Source organism: Acinonyx jubatus, chromosome B3 (assembly GCF_027475565.1).
Source record: "Acinonyx jubatus isolate Ajub_Pintada_27869175 chromosome B3, VMU_Ajub_asm_v1.0, whole genome shotgun sequence".
Classification (NCBI taxonomy): Eukaryota; Metazoa; Chordata; class Mammalia; order Carnivora; family Felidae; genus Acinonyx; species Acinonyx jubatus.
The window spans coordinates 86,496,959-86,513,830 of NC_069386.1; the positions used below are offsets into that span (position 1 = coordinate 86,496,959).

Consider the following 16,872-nt stretch of genomic DNA (forward strand, 5'->3'; position numbering starts at 1 on the left):
CCTGTCTCCAAATACGGTCACATTATGAGGTACTGAGGCTTCAACATATAAATTTTGGGGAAAACAGTTTAACCCAAATTTAATTAGTCTTTAATTCACCTGTAATTGAATTTGTAATGGTGTGATTTGGAAGTCAAGATTCAGTGTTTCTCAGATGGATGTTGAATTTACCAGTACCGTTTATGGAAAAGACCATCTTTTCCTTTGTTCCGTGGTGTCATCTTAAATCAAGTGCTGTATATATTTGAGTATTTCTATAATATCTTCTGTTCTGTTGGTCAGTTTTTTAAATTCTTGTGCCAATATCATGCTTTTTAATCTATCTTTTTATAACGATTCTTGATAGCTGACAGTGTAAACCTCCATGTTTGTTTTTAAAGATTGTCTTGGTGATCTTGGTACTTTGCTGTTCTATATAGATTTTAAATCAGTTCATCAGTTTACACACATAGGCTGCTAGGAATTCAGTTGGGATTACATTGAATATATAGATCAATTTGGAGAGGACTGACATTTTTACAATGTTGAGTTCTTATCCGTGGACTATATAGTATATCCCTTTATTAACATCTTTTAAAACCTCTCTGTTATTGTTTAAATTTTTGTGTTGAGGTCCTCATCATGTTTTATTAGATTTATTCCCTGGTATCTGGTGAGTTTTGAAAGTCATCTAAATAGTATAGCTTTTTCTTTGTTTTTAAAAATTAAAAAAATTTTTAAAAAAATTTTAGAGAGAACACGCAAGTGGGTGAGAAGAACAGAGGGAGACAGAGAAAATCCTAAGCAGCCTCTATGCTGAGAACTAAGCATGGAGCCCGAGGCAGGGCTTGGTCTTACACCCTGGGATCATGACCTGAGCTGAAATCAAGAGTCGGACACTCAACCAACTGAGCCACTCAGGCACCCCGATAGTATAGCTTTTTCTTAACAGCTTTGTTGTAATATAATTTACCCACTATGCAGTTCAGCCATTTATAGTATACAAATGACTGGCTTTTAGTATATTTACAGCTGTTCATCCATTGCCATAATTTTTGTACATTTTTATTACCCCCAAAGAGGCCCTGTAGCCCTTAGTTATCACCCTTCACCCAGTTTCCCCTACTCCCAAGCCCTAGACAACTTATCTACCTTTTTTTTTTTCTATAACTTTGTTTGCTCTGTGTTCCATTTCACATAAATGGAATCATACAACATGTGGTTCTTTGTGTCTGGTTTTTTTTTTCACTTAGTAAAATGTTTTCAAGTTTCATCCATGTTGTGTATAGATTTGCCGGTTCTGGGGCACTTGGGTGGCTCAGTCTGTTTAAATGTCCTTCTTGAGCTCAGGTCATGATCTCACAGTTTGTGACTTCGAGTCCCCACATCGGGCTCTTTGCTGACAGCTCAGAGCCTGGAGCCTGCTTTGGATTCTGTGTCTCCCTCTCTCTGCCCCTCCTCCACTCATTCTCTCTCTCTCTCTCTCTCTCTCTCTCTCTCTCTGTCTCTCTCTCAAAAAAAAAATAAATAAACATTAGATTCACCTATTCTGGACGTTTCACATAAATAGAATCATATAATATATAGTCCTTTGTGACTGGCTTTTTTCACTTACATTATGTTTTCAAGGTTCATCCATGTTGTAGAACGAATCAGTACTTTTTTTTTTGCCAAATACTCTTCTTTGCCACAATTTATATATGTGTTTGTCAGTTGGGTTATTCTGTTTTTGGCTGCTACAAGTGATGGTGCTATGGACATTTGTGTACAAGTTTTATGTGAATATGTGTTTTCAATTCTTTGGTGTATATTCCTATGAGTGCAATTGATGGATATGTGTTTAACTTTTTAGGAACTGCCAAATTGTTTTCTATAGTGGCTATACCAGTTTACATTCCTACCACAAGTTTGTGAGTGTTCTAGTTTCTCCACATCTTTCCAAACACTTGTTGCTATCTGTCTTTTTGATTTTAGCCATCCTAGTGAGTATGAAGCTGTATCTCACTGTGATTTTAATTTGCATTTTTCTGATGGCTAATTATGAGGAGCACTTATCTTTTCATGTGCTCATTGACTGTTTATCTTTTCTTGAGAAATGTCTCTGCAGTTCCTTTGCCTATTTTTAAATTGGTCTTTCATCTTACTATCAAGTTGTAACTTTGTATATTTCAGATGTGAAATTCTCATTAGATTATGTGATTTGCAAGTATTTTCTCTCATTTCTGTGGGTTGTCAATCTTCACTCTCTTGGTGGTATCTTTGAAGCATAAATTTTTTTTATTAAAAATTTTTTTAAATGTTTATTTTAATAAATTAATTTTATTTAATTTATTTTTGAGAGAGAGAGAGAGTGTGTGAGTGGGGAGGGGCAGAGAGAGAGGGACTCACAAAATCTGAAGCAGGCTCCAGGCTCTAAGCTGTCAGTAGAGCCTGACATGGGGCTCGAACTCACAAACTGTGAGATCATGACTTGAGCTGAAGTTGAAACCTTAACCAACTGAGCCACCCAGGTGCTCCTGAAACATAAATGTTTTCAATTTGTTTTTTTATTTTAAAGTTTTATTTATTGTTTTGAGAGAGAGAATGTGCTCATGCATGAGCACAAGCGGGGCAGGGGTAGAGGGAGAGGGAGAGGGAGAGAGAGGATCCCAAGCAAACTGCATTGTCACCATGGACCCTAATGTGGGACCTGAGCCCTGAACCCAGGAGATCAGGACCTGAGCCAAAACCAAGAGTTGGATGCTTAACTGACTGAACCACCCAGTGGCCCCAAATGTTTTTAATTTTGATGATGCTCAGTTTATCTACTTTTTTTTTGTTGGTTATACTTTTTTTGGTGTCATATCTAAGAAACCATTGCCTAAAACAACTCACAAAGATTTGCACCTATATTTCCTTCTAAAAGTTTTATGGGATTAGTTCTTATGTTTAGGTTTTTATTTGTTTGGAATTAATTTTTGTAAATTATATTAGGTAGGGGTCCAGCTTCATTCTTTGGCATGTGGATATCCAGTTTTTCCTAGCATTATTTGTTGAAAGGACTGTTCTTTCTGCACTGAATTATCTTGGTAACTTGTTGAAAATCAATTGACTAAAGTTGTGAAGTTTCCACCCTTCAGTCAATTTCATTGATCTGTTATGTCTATCTTTATACCAAGTCCACACTGTCTTGATTAGTGTAGTTTTGTCGAAAGGTTTGAAGTTGGGAAGTGTAAGTCTTCTAACTTTGTTCATTTTTTTTTCAAGATCATTTTGACTATTCTCACCGAGTCCTTTACATTTTCTGTGAATTTTGGGATCAGCTTGCAATTTCTGCAAATGGATTAGCTGGAATTTTTTTTCTTTTTTAAGATTTTACATTTTTTTAAAATTAAAAAAAAATTTTTAAACATTATTTTATTTTATTTTTTGAGAGAGAGAGATAGAACACAAGCAGGGGAGGGGCAGAGAGAGAGAGGGAGACACAGAATCCAAAGCAGGCTTCAGGCTCTGAGCTGTTAGATGCAGGGCTCAAACCCACAAATGTGAAATCATGACCTGAGCCAAATTCAGAGGCTTAACCCACTGAGCCACCCAGGTGCCCCAAACTTACTTATTTTAATGTCTGACTGAAAACTCTATTATTTGCATCCCTCAAGAGTCTGTTTCTCTTGCTCATTTTTTCTCTTGGTTCTTAGTCAAATCTTGTGTTGGTCAATGCCAGGTTATTTGTAGAGAAAAATTTGAAGTTGTGGGTGATGTTTCTGTAGTGAGGATTTGCTGTTGCTTCTCATAGGCAGCTAGGCTGAAACATTACAAATCGTAGATTACTTTAATTACAGATTAAAATGTTTGGAAATTTGGCCTCATTTCAAGGCATTGGTCTGTTTCTGGTTTAGACTTTCTTATAAGATAGCCAGTGTGGGTTGGTATTAGTTTTGCATTGCTGCTGTACCAAATTATCACAAACTTAGTAACATAAAGTAACACAGGCTTATTTTCTTATAGCATTGGAGGTCATACATCTAAAACCAGTCTTATATAAAACTAAAATGAAGGTGTCAGCAGATCTCTTTCCTTTTGGAGGCACCAGGAGAGAATCTTTTCCTTGCCTCTTTCACCTTCTAGAGGCTGTCCATATTCCTTGGCTCTTAGCTATATTGCTCCAGTCTCTGTTTCCATCTTCCCATTGTCTCTTCTCCTAACTTTGATCCTCTTACCTCCCTCTTCTAAGGACTCTTGGGATTATGTTGGGGCCACCAAGATAATCCTGTATATTTACCCCATCTGAAGATCCTTAACTTAATCACATCTGGAAATTTTGGGATTAGGACAGAATTTGGAGAGGTCTTTTTTCAGCCTACCACAGAGCCCCATCATAAAACCTGAGCTTTGTGGCTTATCCTATTCATTAGGTCTTAAACTCCCAAGTTTTTCCCTCTCAGGTCCCCACTTCTACAAAAATCTCTGCTGGGTTTCTTGTCCTATCATCCTCTGCTTTTGGGCAGGGAGAAAGAATTGTCAAATGTTGGACTTGGTTCTCTGAGGATACCCTGTTCTATCATAAATTCTCACTATTTGGTTTGCTCTCCAAGGCCTTCAGACATGTCCTGTTGTTTTTGTTTTGTTGTGTTTTGTTTTCGACCATCTTTTGTTCTTAGTGTGGAAGGTTGGTCCAAATAGCCTAATCTTCTATTTAATCACCTTTTTTTTAAAGCATTGAAATAAGTGCATTTTGCCAAATCTTATCTCATTGTATGTTTCATTTTCCTTATTTTGCACCTTTAAAGATTTAATATTGCCTACTTTATTTGTTGTATGATTTGAACTACAAGTGAAAATTTTGATGGCCAGTTTGAGTTAGTTTCTCTTCAGTGAATAGGGACTTGGGACAGTTCTCTTAGTTTTAAGGGTGAAGTTCTGTCATTTGTTGTTCAAGCCAGTGTGTTAGCTGCCCAGTCTCTATTATAGTGGTCATATTTGAAGAACTTAAAGCTAAGTAAATTGAAGTAAATTTAACATACACGTGGAAGTGGATTTTGTCTGCTTCTTAGATGCCTATTCAGATAAATATGGAATAAAATTTATAGAGCTTTTCCTTACAGTGTTGCTTTCTTTCAGTATGAAGGCTTAGAATCATCTTTGAAGGATGCCAGCTTTGAGAAGGAGTCAACAGAAGCGCAAAGTTTGGAGGTAAAAACAAATAATACATATAATTATAAAAGATGGGGGTGGGGCACCTGGGTGCCTCAGTCAGTTAAGCAGCCGACTCTTGATTTTGGCTTAGGCCATGACTTGATGGTTCGTGAGTCTGAGCCCTGCATCGAGCTCTGCTATTGGTCAGTATGGAGCTTGCTTGGGATTCTCTCCTTCTGTCTGCCCTTCCTCTGCTTGCATATGCATGCTCTCTCTCTCTCTTTAAAATAAATAAATAAACATTAAAAAAAAAAAAGCTGGGAGAAAGATTCTTACTGAATAACAAATTTCAAGAACAGTGTATCTTCTCAAAACTGTGTTAAATGTGTAAGAGCATTTCTAGATGTTAAAACTTAAATAAAACATTAACTATAAGAAATAGAACATTAGTATAAAATATTTTAAACTATTAATTAAATATTTTATAAATATTTAATTTTATAAATTTTTAATAAAATATTTAAAAATTTGAGCTCTCTTGCTAACTTGTTTTGAGTGAGGCATATTCAGTTTACCAGTTTACTAGAATCTAAGGCCATATACAAGCTCTTTATTCTTCATTCTTGAGAAATGTATTAAGGTAACCATCCCTTTTTTTGACCCAGTTTTCTCTAGAAAGGAAAAATAGGATTTGTTTTCATAAATTTAGGAGTAGCTAAATTATGTAAATTATGGTAGTACTTGCCTTTACTTCATTCCCAGTGTATCAAGAGCTGACTAGAATTAGGCCAAAGTTTTTTTGTCTTTTTTTTTTAATGTTTATTTTTGAGAGAGAGAGGATGTGCGAGCAGGGGAGGGGCAGAGAGAAGGAGAGATTGAATCCCAAGCAGGCTCTGCATTGTCAGCGCAGAGACGTGAGTCTTGAACCCACAAATCGTGAGATCCTGACCTAGCCCAAGTCAAGAGTTGAGCTGGATGCTAAACTGACTAAGCCACTCAGGGCCCCCTAGACCAAAGCTTTAAGCAGTGATGTTCTGGTAAATGTTTAACAGCTGGCTCTCTGAAAAGCCAGAGTCCTTATTTGTAGCATTTGCTGGGTTCGATTGTGTAAATATTCCCAGTTTCAAGGTACCAACATGATGTTACTGAATGTGGAGTTTGGAAGAGATATGTATAATCAGCTCTCCTGAGCCAGGTATGATTTGGCCAGTAGTAAGAAGGGAAATACTAAAAATTTGTCATTTAGCTAAGCTGCAACAAATTAAGGTAAATAATAGGAGTGTCTTATTACTGGTTAGAGTTGGAAGTGTTGTAAAAAGCATACTTAAATAAAGTAGAAAACAATGGACTTAGTACCTTTGGTGTGCATATTTAGTTAGTGCAGCTTGGCTGTTATGAATCACTGGTGTCCAAAATCATCAGAAAGTCTGTAAGTATAACAGTGGATGTTAACTCACTGGAATTAAAATAAAAACTAAAAAAGTCTATAGGTCATGTTTCAGAATTAACTAGTAGAGTCCAAAGGAAGTTATGAATAGAATTCCAAATGAAATATATTTCTTAATCTTTTCCTTCTTCATTTGTTACCTATTGATATCCTCAAGAACATGTTGAAATTATTTTATTTATTGACCTGTTTTAACTACTGTTCCAGTAGTAACTTACTAGTTTGATTAAAAAAAAAAAAAAGGAACTGTATAAGGAATTTAGCCGGCTAACAGAAGAGCAAAAACTGGACAGCAAAAGCATTTATTCAAGTTTGGTAGTATTGTGGGTAAAATAAAACACACCAATTTATTTTTAAGGCATTGAATTTACATGATCTAGCAGTAAAATTAAAATGAACATTTTGGAAGTTTTTGTCTGATTTTAGTAATTTGAAGAACCATGTAGTGTTTATTTTTAAAATTGGTAAATGTAATTGAGCATAAACTATATGTGATAGAATTACAAAAATTTCATGGTTGAATTGGTAGATAAAATCGAAACAATAGACTAATTTTGACTCAAATCTGGGAATTCATATAATCAAGTAACCAAATTTGGGAAAATATATAGAAATAACTTTTAACTACTATAATATAGTATGTACTTGTTCTTTCTTTTTTCTTGGCTTCCATTAAATTCTTTGAATCTTTTGGTTTTTTTTTTTAAACAAGTTTGTTGAACGATCACAAATATCAGAGGTATGTTTGTTACAGTGTTTAAAATCAAATTGGAATAATTCAGTGATTAATCATTTAAAATTAAAAAGTCCCAGAAAATATGTCATAATTCAATTCAGAATATTACTATGAAGCAATCTTGTATTTTTTATTATATCTTTAATTATATTAAATCAGACTTCTCATTTTTTCCTTTATAATGCTTTAGAGCAGAGGTTGGCAAAGTATATTCTGGGTTCTGCACCTGTTCTGTTTTATTTTTGTTTTTTAATTTTTTTATTTGAGTGTAGTTGACACAAATGTTACAACATGGTGATTCATTATCACTATACTTTAATGCTATGCTCATCACAGGTGCAACTACCATCTGTCACCTTACAATGCTATTATAGTCTCGACTATATTTTCTGTGCTATACCTCTTATTGCCATGATTTATTCATTCCATAACTGTAAATCTGTATCTCCTACTCCCTTTCACCCATTTTGCTTATCTCCCCACTGCCTTTCCTGTGGCAACCATCAGTCTGTTCTCCGATTTTATAGATCTGATTCTGCTTTTTGTTTATTTGTTTTGTTTTTTATTTTTTATTTTTTTATTTTTAAATTTTTTTTAACGTTTATTTATTTTTGAGACAGAGAGAGACAGAGCATGAACAGGGGAGGGGCAGAGAGAGAGGGAGACACAGAATCCGAAACAGGCTCCAGGCTCTGAGCTGTCAGCACAGAGCCCAACACGGGGCTCGAACTCACAGACCGTGAGATCATGACCTGAGCTGAAGTCGGATGCTCAACTGACCGAGCCACCCAGGCGCCCCTGTTTTGTTTTTTAGATTCCACATATGAATGAAATCATTTGGTATTAGTCTTTTTCAGTGTGACTTATTCCACTTAGCATAATATCTCTAGGTCCATTTACATTGTCATAAATGGCAAGGTCTCTTCCTTTTTTATGGATATATGATATTCCATTTTGTTTATATACCACATCTTCTTTATTCATTCATCCGTTGATGGACACTTAATGTTGCTTCCATATTTTGGCTATTGTAAATAAGGGTGCAATAAACATATGGGTGTGTATATCTTTTTGAATTAGTCTTTTAGTTTTCTTTGAATAAATACTCAGCAGTAGAATTATTGGATCATATAGTATTTCTGCTTTTAACTTTTTGAGACATCTCCATACCGTTTTCCACGGTGGCTGTACCAGTTTACATTCCCAGCAACAGTGCACAAGGGTTCCTTTTTTTCCGTATCCTTGCCAACACTTGTTATTTTTTGTCTTTTTGATTTTAGCCATTTTTACAGGTGTGAGATGATACCTCATTGTAGTTTTGATTTGCATTTCCCTTATGATCAGTGATGTTGGGGATCTTTTCATTTCTTTGTTGGCCACCTACGTGTCCTCTTTGGAAAAATGTCTATGTAGGTCCTCTGCCATTTTTAATCAGATTGTTTGGTTTCTCTACTTTTTTGTAAATAAAATTAAAAATTTTTTTTTTTTTTTTTTTTAGAGAGAGAGAGAGTACATGCAAGTGCACGAGTGGCAGAGGGGGAGGGAGAGAGAATCTTAAGCAGGCTCCATGCCCAGTGTGGAGCCTGACATGGGGCTCCATCTCACGACCATGAAATCATGACCTGACCTGAAATCAAGAGTCGGACACTTAACCGACTGAGTCACCCAGGTGCCCCTGTAAATAAATGTTATTGGAACACAGTTATGCTCATTTATTTACATAATGTCTTTGCTTTCTCACTACATGCTCAGAGTTGGGTTGTTGGGACCAAGACTACATGGCCTACAGGCCTAAAATATTTACTCGCTTGCTTTTTATAGAAAAAGTTTGCTGACCTCTGCTAGTATTGCTGTTATTTAAATATTATAAAAATGAACTAATATGTAAATGAAATTTATTTAATTTGAAATGTATTTGATTATGTATTTGATTATACTCATCTGCTTTATCATAACCAAAAAATCCTATGTCTATCTTATAAAGTTGGCTTTCTCTTTTAGGCAGTCTATGAAAAGCTGAACAGCTCTAAATCTGAACTTGAGGATGAAATACTTTTTCTGGAAAACCAATTAAAAGAAGAGAAATCTAAGCATTCTGAACAAGATGAATTGGTAAGGTATTTGTGTTTGAGGAGACTGCAGGAAAAGGAAATTTATTGAGTTTAAAAAACTTAATAGGTATCAGTTAAAGTATTATATGTACTCTAAAAAATCCCAAAAAATACAGAAGGCTGTTAAGGGGAGAGTAAAAATTTCCAGATCCAGTAGCTTTTTTATTTGTTACAGGTTACCGTTACCATGTTAAGTTTCTTGCGTATTCTTACAGAAATTTTCTATGTGTACTATGGAAGTAGCTTACATAAATAAAGTTGAATTATCACATACTTAGTGGATTTTTTTATTGTTCATAAGTCATTTTGAAAACATTTTAACTTTCCTTTATTTGTTATTTTAAAATCTGTAGTAAGGAAGATCTAGATGTGTGTGAGATTATTTAGTAAGATGTGATGTTAGGGGATTTATCTTGAGCCTATAGAAATTAAATGTTATGAAGAGTAAACATGAAATGAATTACTGTTGTCTAACTTTCATATAAAATCCCTTTAAGCATATGGCTGACAAGTTTTCTTAATTTTAAGTCCGCATTTTTTGAGTGAAAGTGTTAGGATAACAATATATCTAAGATATATGGCCTCTTGGAAACCAAAAAAATTTAGTGAATACTTGTTTATAGATTGATACTGTCTTTCCAGATGGTGGATATTTCAAAAAGGATACAGTCTCTAGAGGATGAATCAAAATCTCTCAAATCACAAGTGGCTGAAGTAAGTTGAATTAGTCTAGAAGGTCTGTTGCTTTTGAAAATCATTTTAATTTTATTATTTTATGATTCAAGAAAGAGATATAATACTAGAATTTGAGATATAGGTGTCGTAGATATAGTTCTTTTATTGAAGGTACTTTAGGAAACTTCATTTTATTTTATTTGACAAGTATTTATTGAGCTCTTGCTGTGTACCACCGTTGAAAGTGCTTGGCACTTACCATTAGTGGATAAAATAGAAAAGCTCTCAGTAAGTTTAAATTCTGTTAAGAGAGGCAGATAATAGATAGACAAGGAAGATGGCAGCGTAGGAGGATGCTGGGCTCACCACGTCATGCTGACCACTTAGATTCCACCCACATCTGCCTAAATAACCCAGAAAACCGCCAGAAGACTGGCAGAACAGACTCTCTGGAGCCAAGCGTAGACTAGAGGCCCAGGGAGAGGGTAGGAAGGTCGGAGAGGCAGTGTGTGCTACATGGACTGGCAAGAGGGAGTCGGGGCAGTGGAGGGGGAGTCCGTCAGGCAAGGCAGAGCTCCCGAGTCTGGCTTGCAAAAGCAGAGGGGCTGGACAGAGTGAGTTCTGACAGCCAGCGGGACTTAACATCTGGAATGTTAATAGTCAACAGCTCTGCTCTCAGAGAGTGTGGAGGGCAGGACAACGCCGGGAGAGAGAGTTGCTGAGCCCTGGAAGACAAAGTTCAGCTCGGCTGGGGAACAAAAGCTCTGGGAAGCGCCATCTCCCTCTCCCATCCCCCAGCCGAAATTCCAAAGGGAAACAGTTCCCATCACCGAACTTGCTTGCACAGCGCAAACTCCCAACCCTGTGCTTCTGTGGATCCATCCCTCCATTGGGTCTGCCTCCCTCCTGGTGCCGCAGGGCCCCTCCCACGGGGGACAACAACTGCAAAGCGAGCTAAGCCTGCCCCTCCCGCCCTGTGCACCTTGTGGATCCACCCCGGCTAATATGCCAGATCCCATCAAAGCAGCACCACAAGCCTGGCAGTATGCAGGCAGCCCAGACAGGGGCCACACCACTCCACAGTGGGTCCTGCCCCTGGATGAGGGGAAGATAAGGTACACAGCAGTCTGACTGTGGCCCCAGCGGCAGCCTGGGGGCAGACATCGGGTCTGACTGTGGCCCCGCCCACCAACACAACTTTCTCCGGACAGCACGGGGAGGTGCCCTGCAGTTTGGAGCTACCTCAAGGACTACCCAAGATGATGAAACGGAGCAATGCTCCTCAAAAGAAACTCCAGGAAGTAGCGACAGCTAACGAATTGATCAAAAATGATTTAAGCAATATAATGGAACATGAATTTAAAATAATAGTCATAAAATTAATCTCTGGGCTTGAAAAAAGTATAGAGGACAGCAGAGAATCTGTTGCTACAGAGATCAAGGGCCTAAGAAACAGGAGGAGCTAAAAATTGCTATAAATGAGGTGCAAAATAAAATGGAGGCGACCATAGCTCGGATTGAAGAGGAGAAAATAGGTGAATTAGAAGATAAAATTATGGAAAAAGAGGAAGCTGAGAAAAAGAGATAAAAAAATCCAGGAGTATGAGGGGAGAATTAGAGAACTAAGTGATGTGATGAAACACAACAATATCCGTATAATAGGGATTCCAGAGGAGGAAGAGAGAGAAAGGGGCTGAAGGTGTACTTGAACAAATCATAGCTGAGAACTTCCCTGATCTGGGAAAGGAAAAAGGCATTGAAATCCAAGAGGCACAGAGAACTCCCTTCAGATGTAACTTGAATCTATCTTCTGCACGACATAGCATAGTGAAACTGGCAAAATACAAGGATAAAGAGAAATTTCTGAAAGCAGCGAGGGATAAACATGCTCTAACCTATAAAGGGAGACCGATAAGATTAATGACAGACCTATCTACTGAAACTTCGCAGGCCAGAAAGGAATGGCAGGAAATCTTCAATGTGATAAACAGAAAAAATTGCGGCTGAGAATCCTTTATCCAGCAAGTCTGTCATTTAGAATAGAAGGAGAGATAAAGGTCTTCCCAAACACAAACTGAAGGAATTTATCACCACTAAATCAGCCCTACAAGAGATCCTAAGGGGGATTCTGTGAGTGAAATGTTGCAAGGACCACAAAATACCAGAGACATCACTACAAGCATAAAACCTACAGACATCACAATGACTCTAAACCCATATCTTTCTATAATAACACTGAATGCAAATGGACTAAATGCTCCAACCAGAAGACATAGGGTATCAGAATGGATAAAAAAACAAGATCCATCTATTGTTGTCTACAAGAGACTCATTTTAGACCTGAGGACACCTTCATATTGAAAGTGAGGGAATGGAGAACTATCTATCATGCTACTGGAAGTCAAAAGAAAGCTGGAGTAGCCATACTCATATCAGACAAACTAGACTTTAAATTAAAGGCTGTAACAAGAGATGAAGAAGGGCATTATATAATAATTACAGGGTCTATCCATCAGGAAGAGCTAACAATGATAAATGTCTGTATGCCGAATATGGGAGCCCCCAAATATATAAAACAATTAATCACAAACATAAGCAACCTTATTGATAAGAATGTGGACTTTAGTACTCCACTTACAATATTGGATAGATCATCTAGACACAGGATCAATAAAGAAACAAGGGCCCTGAATGATACATTGGATCAGATGGACTTGACAGATATATTTAGAACTCTGCATCCCAAAGCAACAGAATATACTTTCTTCTCGAGTGCACATGGAGCGTTCTCCAAAATAGATCACATACTGAGTCAAAAAACAGCCCTTCATAAGTATAAAAGAATTGAGATCATACCATACACATTTTTAGACCACAGTGCTATGAAGCTTGAAATCAACCGCAGGAAAAAGTCTGGAAAACCTCCAAAAGCATGGAGGTTAAAGAACACGCTACTAAAGAATGAATGGGTCAACCAGGCAATTAGAGAAGAAATTTAAAAATATATGGAAACAAATGAAAATGAAAATACAAGAATCCAAACGCTTTGGGATGCAGCGAAGGCAGTCCTGAGAGGAAACTACATTGCAATCCAGGCCTATCTCAAGAAACAAGAAAAATCCCAAATACAAAATCTAACAGCACACCTAAAAGAAATAGAAACAGAACAGCAAAGACACCCCAAACCCAGCAGAAGAAGAGAAATAATAAAGATCAGAGCAGAAATAAACAATATAGGATCTACAAAAACTGTAGAGCAGATCAATGAAACCAAGAGTTGGTTTTTTGAAAAAATAAACAAAATGGATAAACCTCTAGCCAGGCTTCTCAAAAAGAAAAGGGAGATGACCCAAATAGATAAAATCATGAATGAAAATGGAATTATTACAACCAATCCCTCAGAAACACAAGCCATTATCAGGGAATACTACGAAAAATTAGTATGCCAACAAACTGGACAACCTGGAAGAAATGGACACATTCCTAAGCACCCACACACTTCCAGAACTCAAACAGGAAGAAATAGAAAACTTGAACAGACCCATAACCAGTGAGGAAATTGAATCAGTTATCCAAAATCTCCCAACAAATAAGAGTCCAGGACCAGATGGCTTCTCTGGGGAATTCTACCAGACATTTAAAGCAGAGATAATACCTATCCTTCTCAAACTGTTCCAAAAAAATAGAAAGGGAAGGAAAACTTCCCTCATTCTATGAAGACTCATTCTATGAAGCCAGCATTACTTTGATTCCTAAACGAGACAGAGACCCAGCAAAAAAAAGAGAACTACAGGCCAATATCCCTGATGAATATGGATGCAAAAATTCTCAATAAGATACTTGCAAATTGAATTCAACAGCATATAAAAAGAATTATTCACCATGATCAAGTGGGATTCATTCCTGGGCTGCAGGGTGGTTCAACATTCGCAAATCAATCAATGTGATACATCACATTAATAAAAGAAAAGATAAGAACCATATGATCCTGTCAATCGATGCAGAAAAAGCATTTGACCAAATTCAGCATCCCTTCTTAGTAAAAACCCTCGAGGGAGTCGGGATAGAAGGAACATACTTAAATATCATAAAAGCCATTTATGTAAAGCCCACAGCTAATATCATCCTCAGTGGGGAAAAACTGAGAGCTTTCTCCCTGAGATCACGAACATGACAGGGATGTCCACTCTCACCGCTATTGTTTAACATAGTGTTGGAAGTGTTAGCATCAGCAATCAGACAACAAAAGGAAATCAAAGGCATCAAATTTGGCAAAGATGAAGTCAGTTTTCACTTTTTGCAGATGACATGGTATTATACATGGAAAATCTGATAGACTCCACCAAAAGTCTGCTAGGAGTGATATGTGAATTCAGCAAAGTTGCAGGATACAAAATCAATGTACAGGAATCAGTTGCATTCTTAGACATTAATAATGGAGCAACAGAAAGACAAATAAAGAAACTGATCCCATTCACAAGTGCACCAAGAAGCATAAAATACCTAGGAATAAACCTATCCAAAGATGTAAAAGATCTGTATGCTGAAAACTATAGAAAGCTTATGAAGGAAGTTGAAGAAGATATAAAGAAATGGAAAAACATTCCGTGCTCATGGATTGGAAGAATAAATATTGTTAAAATGTCAATACTACCCAAAGCTATCTACACATTCAATGCAATCCCAATCAAAATTGCACCAGCATTCTTTTCAAAGCTAGAACAAGCAATCCTAAAATTTGTATGGAACCACAAAAGGCCCCGAATAGCCCAAGTAATTTTGAAGAAGAAGACCAAAGCAGGAGGCATCACAATCCCAGACTTTAGCCTCTACTACAAAGCTGTAATCATCAAGCAGCATGGTATTGGCACAAAGACAGACACATAGACCAATGGAATTGAATAGAAACCCCAGAATTAGACCCACAAAAGTATAGCCAACTAATCTTTGACAAAGCAGGAAAGAATATCCAATGGAAAAAGACAGTCTCTTTAACAAATGGTGCTGGGAGAACTGGACAGCAACATGCAGAAGGTTGAAACTAGACCACTTTCTCACACCATTCACAAAAACAAACTCAAAATGGATAAAGGGCCTGAATCTGAGACAGGAAACCATCAAAACCCTAGAGAAGAAAGCAGGAAAAAACCTCTCTGACCTCAGCCGCAGCAATTTCTTACTTGACACATCCCCAAAGGCAAGGGAGTTAAAAGCAAAAATGAACTATTGGGACCTCATGAAGATAAAAGCTTCTGCACTGCAAAGGAAGCAATCAACAAAACTAAAAGGCAACCAATGGAATGGGAAAAGATATTTGCAAATGACATATCAGACAAAGGGCTAGTATCCAAAATCTATAAAGAGCTCACCAAACTCCACACCCGAAAAACAAATAATGTAGTAAGAAATGAGCAGAAAACATGAATAGACATTTCTCTAAAGAAGACATCCAGATGGCCAACAGGCAGATGAAATCGCTCCCCATCAGGGAAATACAAATCAAAACCACACTCAGATATCATCTCACGCCAGTCAGAATGGCTAAAATGAACAAATCAGGAGACTATATTTATTTATTTATTTTTTTAATATATGAAATTTATTGTCAAATTGGTTTCCATACAATACCCAGTGCTCATCCCAGAAGGTGCCCTCCTCAATACCCATCACCCGCCCTCCCCTCCCTCCCACCCCCCATCAACCCTCAGTTTGTTCTCAGTTTTTAACAGTCTCTTATGCTTTGGCTCTCTCCCACTCTAACCTCTTTTTTTTTTTTTTTTCCTTCCCCTCCCCCATGGGTTTCTGTTAAGTTTCTCAGGATCCACATAAGAGTGAAACCATATGGTATCTGTCTTTCTCTGTATGGCTTATTTCACTTAGCATCACACTCTCCAGTTCCATCCACGTTCCTACAAAAGGCCATATCTCATTTTTTCTCATTGCCACGTAGTATTCCATTGTGTGTATAAACCACAATTTCTTTATCCATTCATCAGTTGATGGACATTTAGGCTCTTTCCATAATTTGGCTATTGTTGAGAGTGCTGCTATAAACATTGGGGTGCAAGTGCCCCTATGCATCAGCACTCCTGTATCCCTTGGGTAAATTCCTAGCAGTGCTATTGCTGGGTCATAGGGTAGGTCTATTTTTAATTTTCTGAGGAACCTCCACACTGCTTTCCAGAGTGGCTGCACCACTTTGCATTCCCACCAACAGTGCAAGAGGGTTCCCGTTTCTCCACATCCTCTCCAGCATCTATAGTCTCCTCAAAACCACACTCAGATATCACCTCACGCCAGTCAGAGTGGCCAAAATGAACAAATCAGGAGACTATAGATGCTGGTGAGGATGTGGAGAAACGGGAGCCCTCTTGCACTGTTGGTGGGAATGCAAAGTGGTGCAGCCACTCTGGACAACAGTGTGCAGGTTCCTCAGAAAATTAAAAATAGACCTACCCTATGACCCAGCAGTTGCACTGCTAGGAATTTACCCAAGGGATACAGGAGTGCTGATGCATAGGGGCACTTGCACCCCAATGTTTATAGCAGCACTCTCAACAATAGCCAAATTATGGAAAGAGCCTAAATGTCCATCAACTGATGAATGGATAAAGAAATTGTGGTTTATATACACAATGGAATACTACGTGGCAATGAGAAAAAATGAGATATGGCCTTTTGTAGCAACGTGGATGGAACTGGAGAGTGTGATGCTAAGTGAAATAAGCCATACAGAGAAAGACAGATACCATATGGTTTCACTCTTATGTGGATCCTGAGAAACTTAACAGAAGTGCATGGGGGAGGGG

General features: G+C 37.5%; 1 protein-coding gene across 13 annotated transcripts in view; it reads left to right on the forward strand.

The window, feature by feature from the left end:
- The window catches only part of MIA2 (MIA SH3 domain ER export factor 2), a 108,660-nt gene that overhangs the window by 43,817 nt on the left and 47,971 nt on the right, over nucleotides 1-16,872 (forward strand). For 8 of the 13 annotated variants that reach the window (XM_053224398.1, XM_027065624.2, XM_053224399.1 and 5 more), the window contains 4 exons: nucleotides 5,080-5,151; nucleotides 7,254-7,280; nucleotides 9,279-9,389; nucleotides 10,031-10,102. In XM_053224398.1, the coding sequence (XP_053080373.1) occupies nucleotides 5,080-5,151; nucleotides 7,254-7,280; nucleotides 9,279-9,389; nucleotides 10,031-10,102 (282 nt within the window). The remainder of the gene's footprint in view (nucleotides 1-5,079; nucleotides 5,152-7,253; nucleotides 7,281-9,278; nucleotides 9,390-10,030; nucleotides 10,103-16,872) is intronic. The other 5 variants (XM_053224397.1, XM_053224404.1, XM_053224406.1 and 2 more) reach the window with 1 other exon arrangement.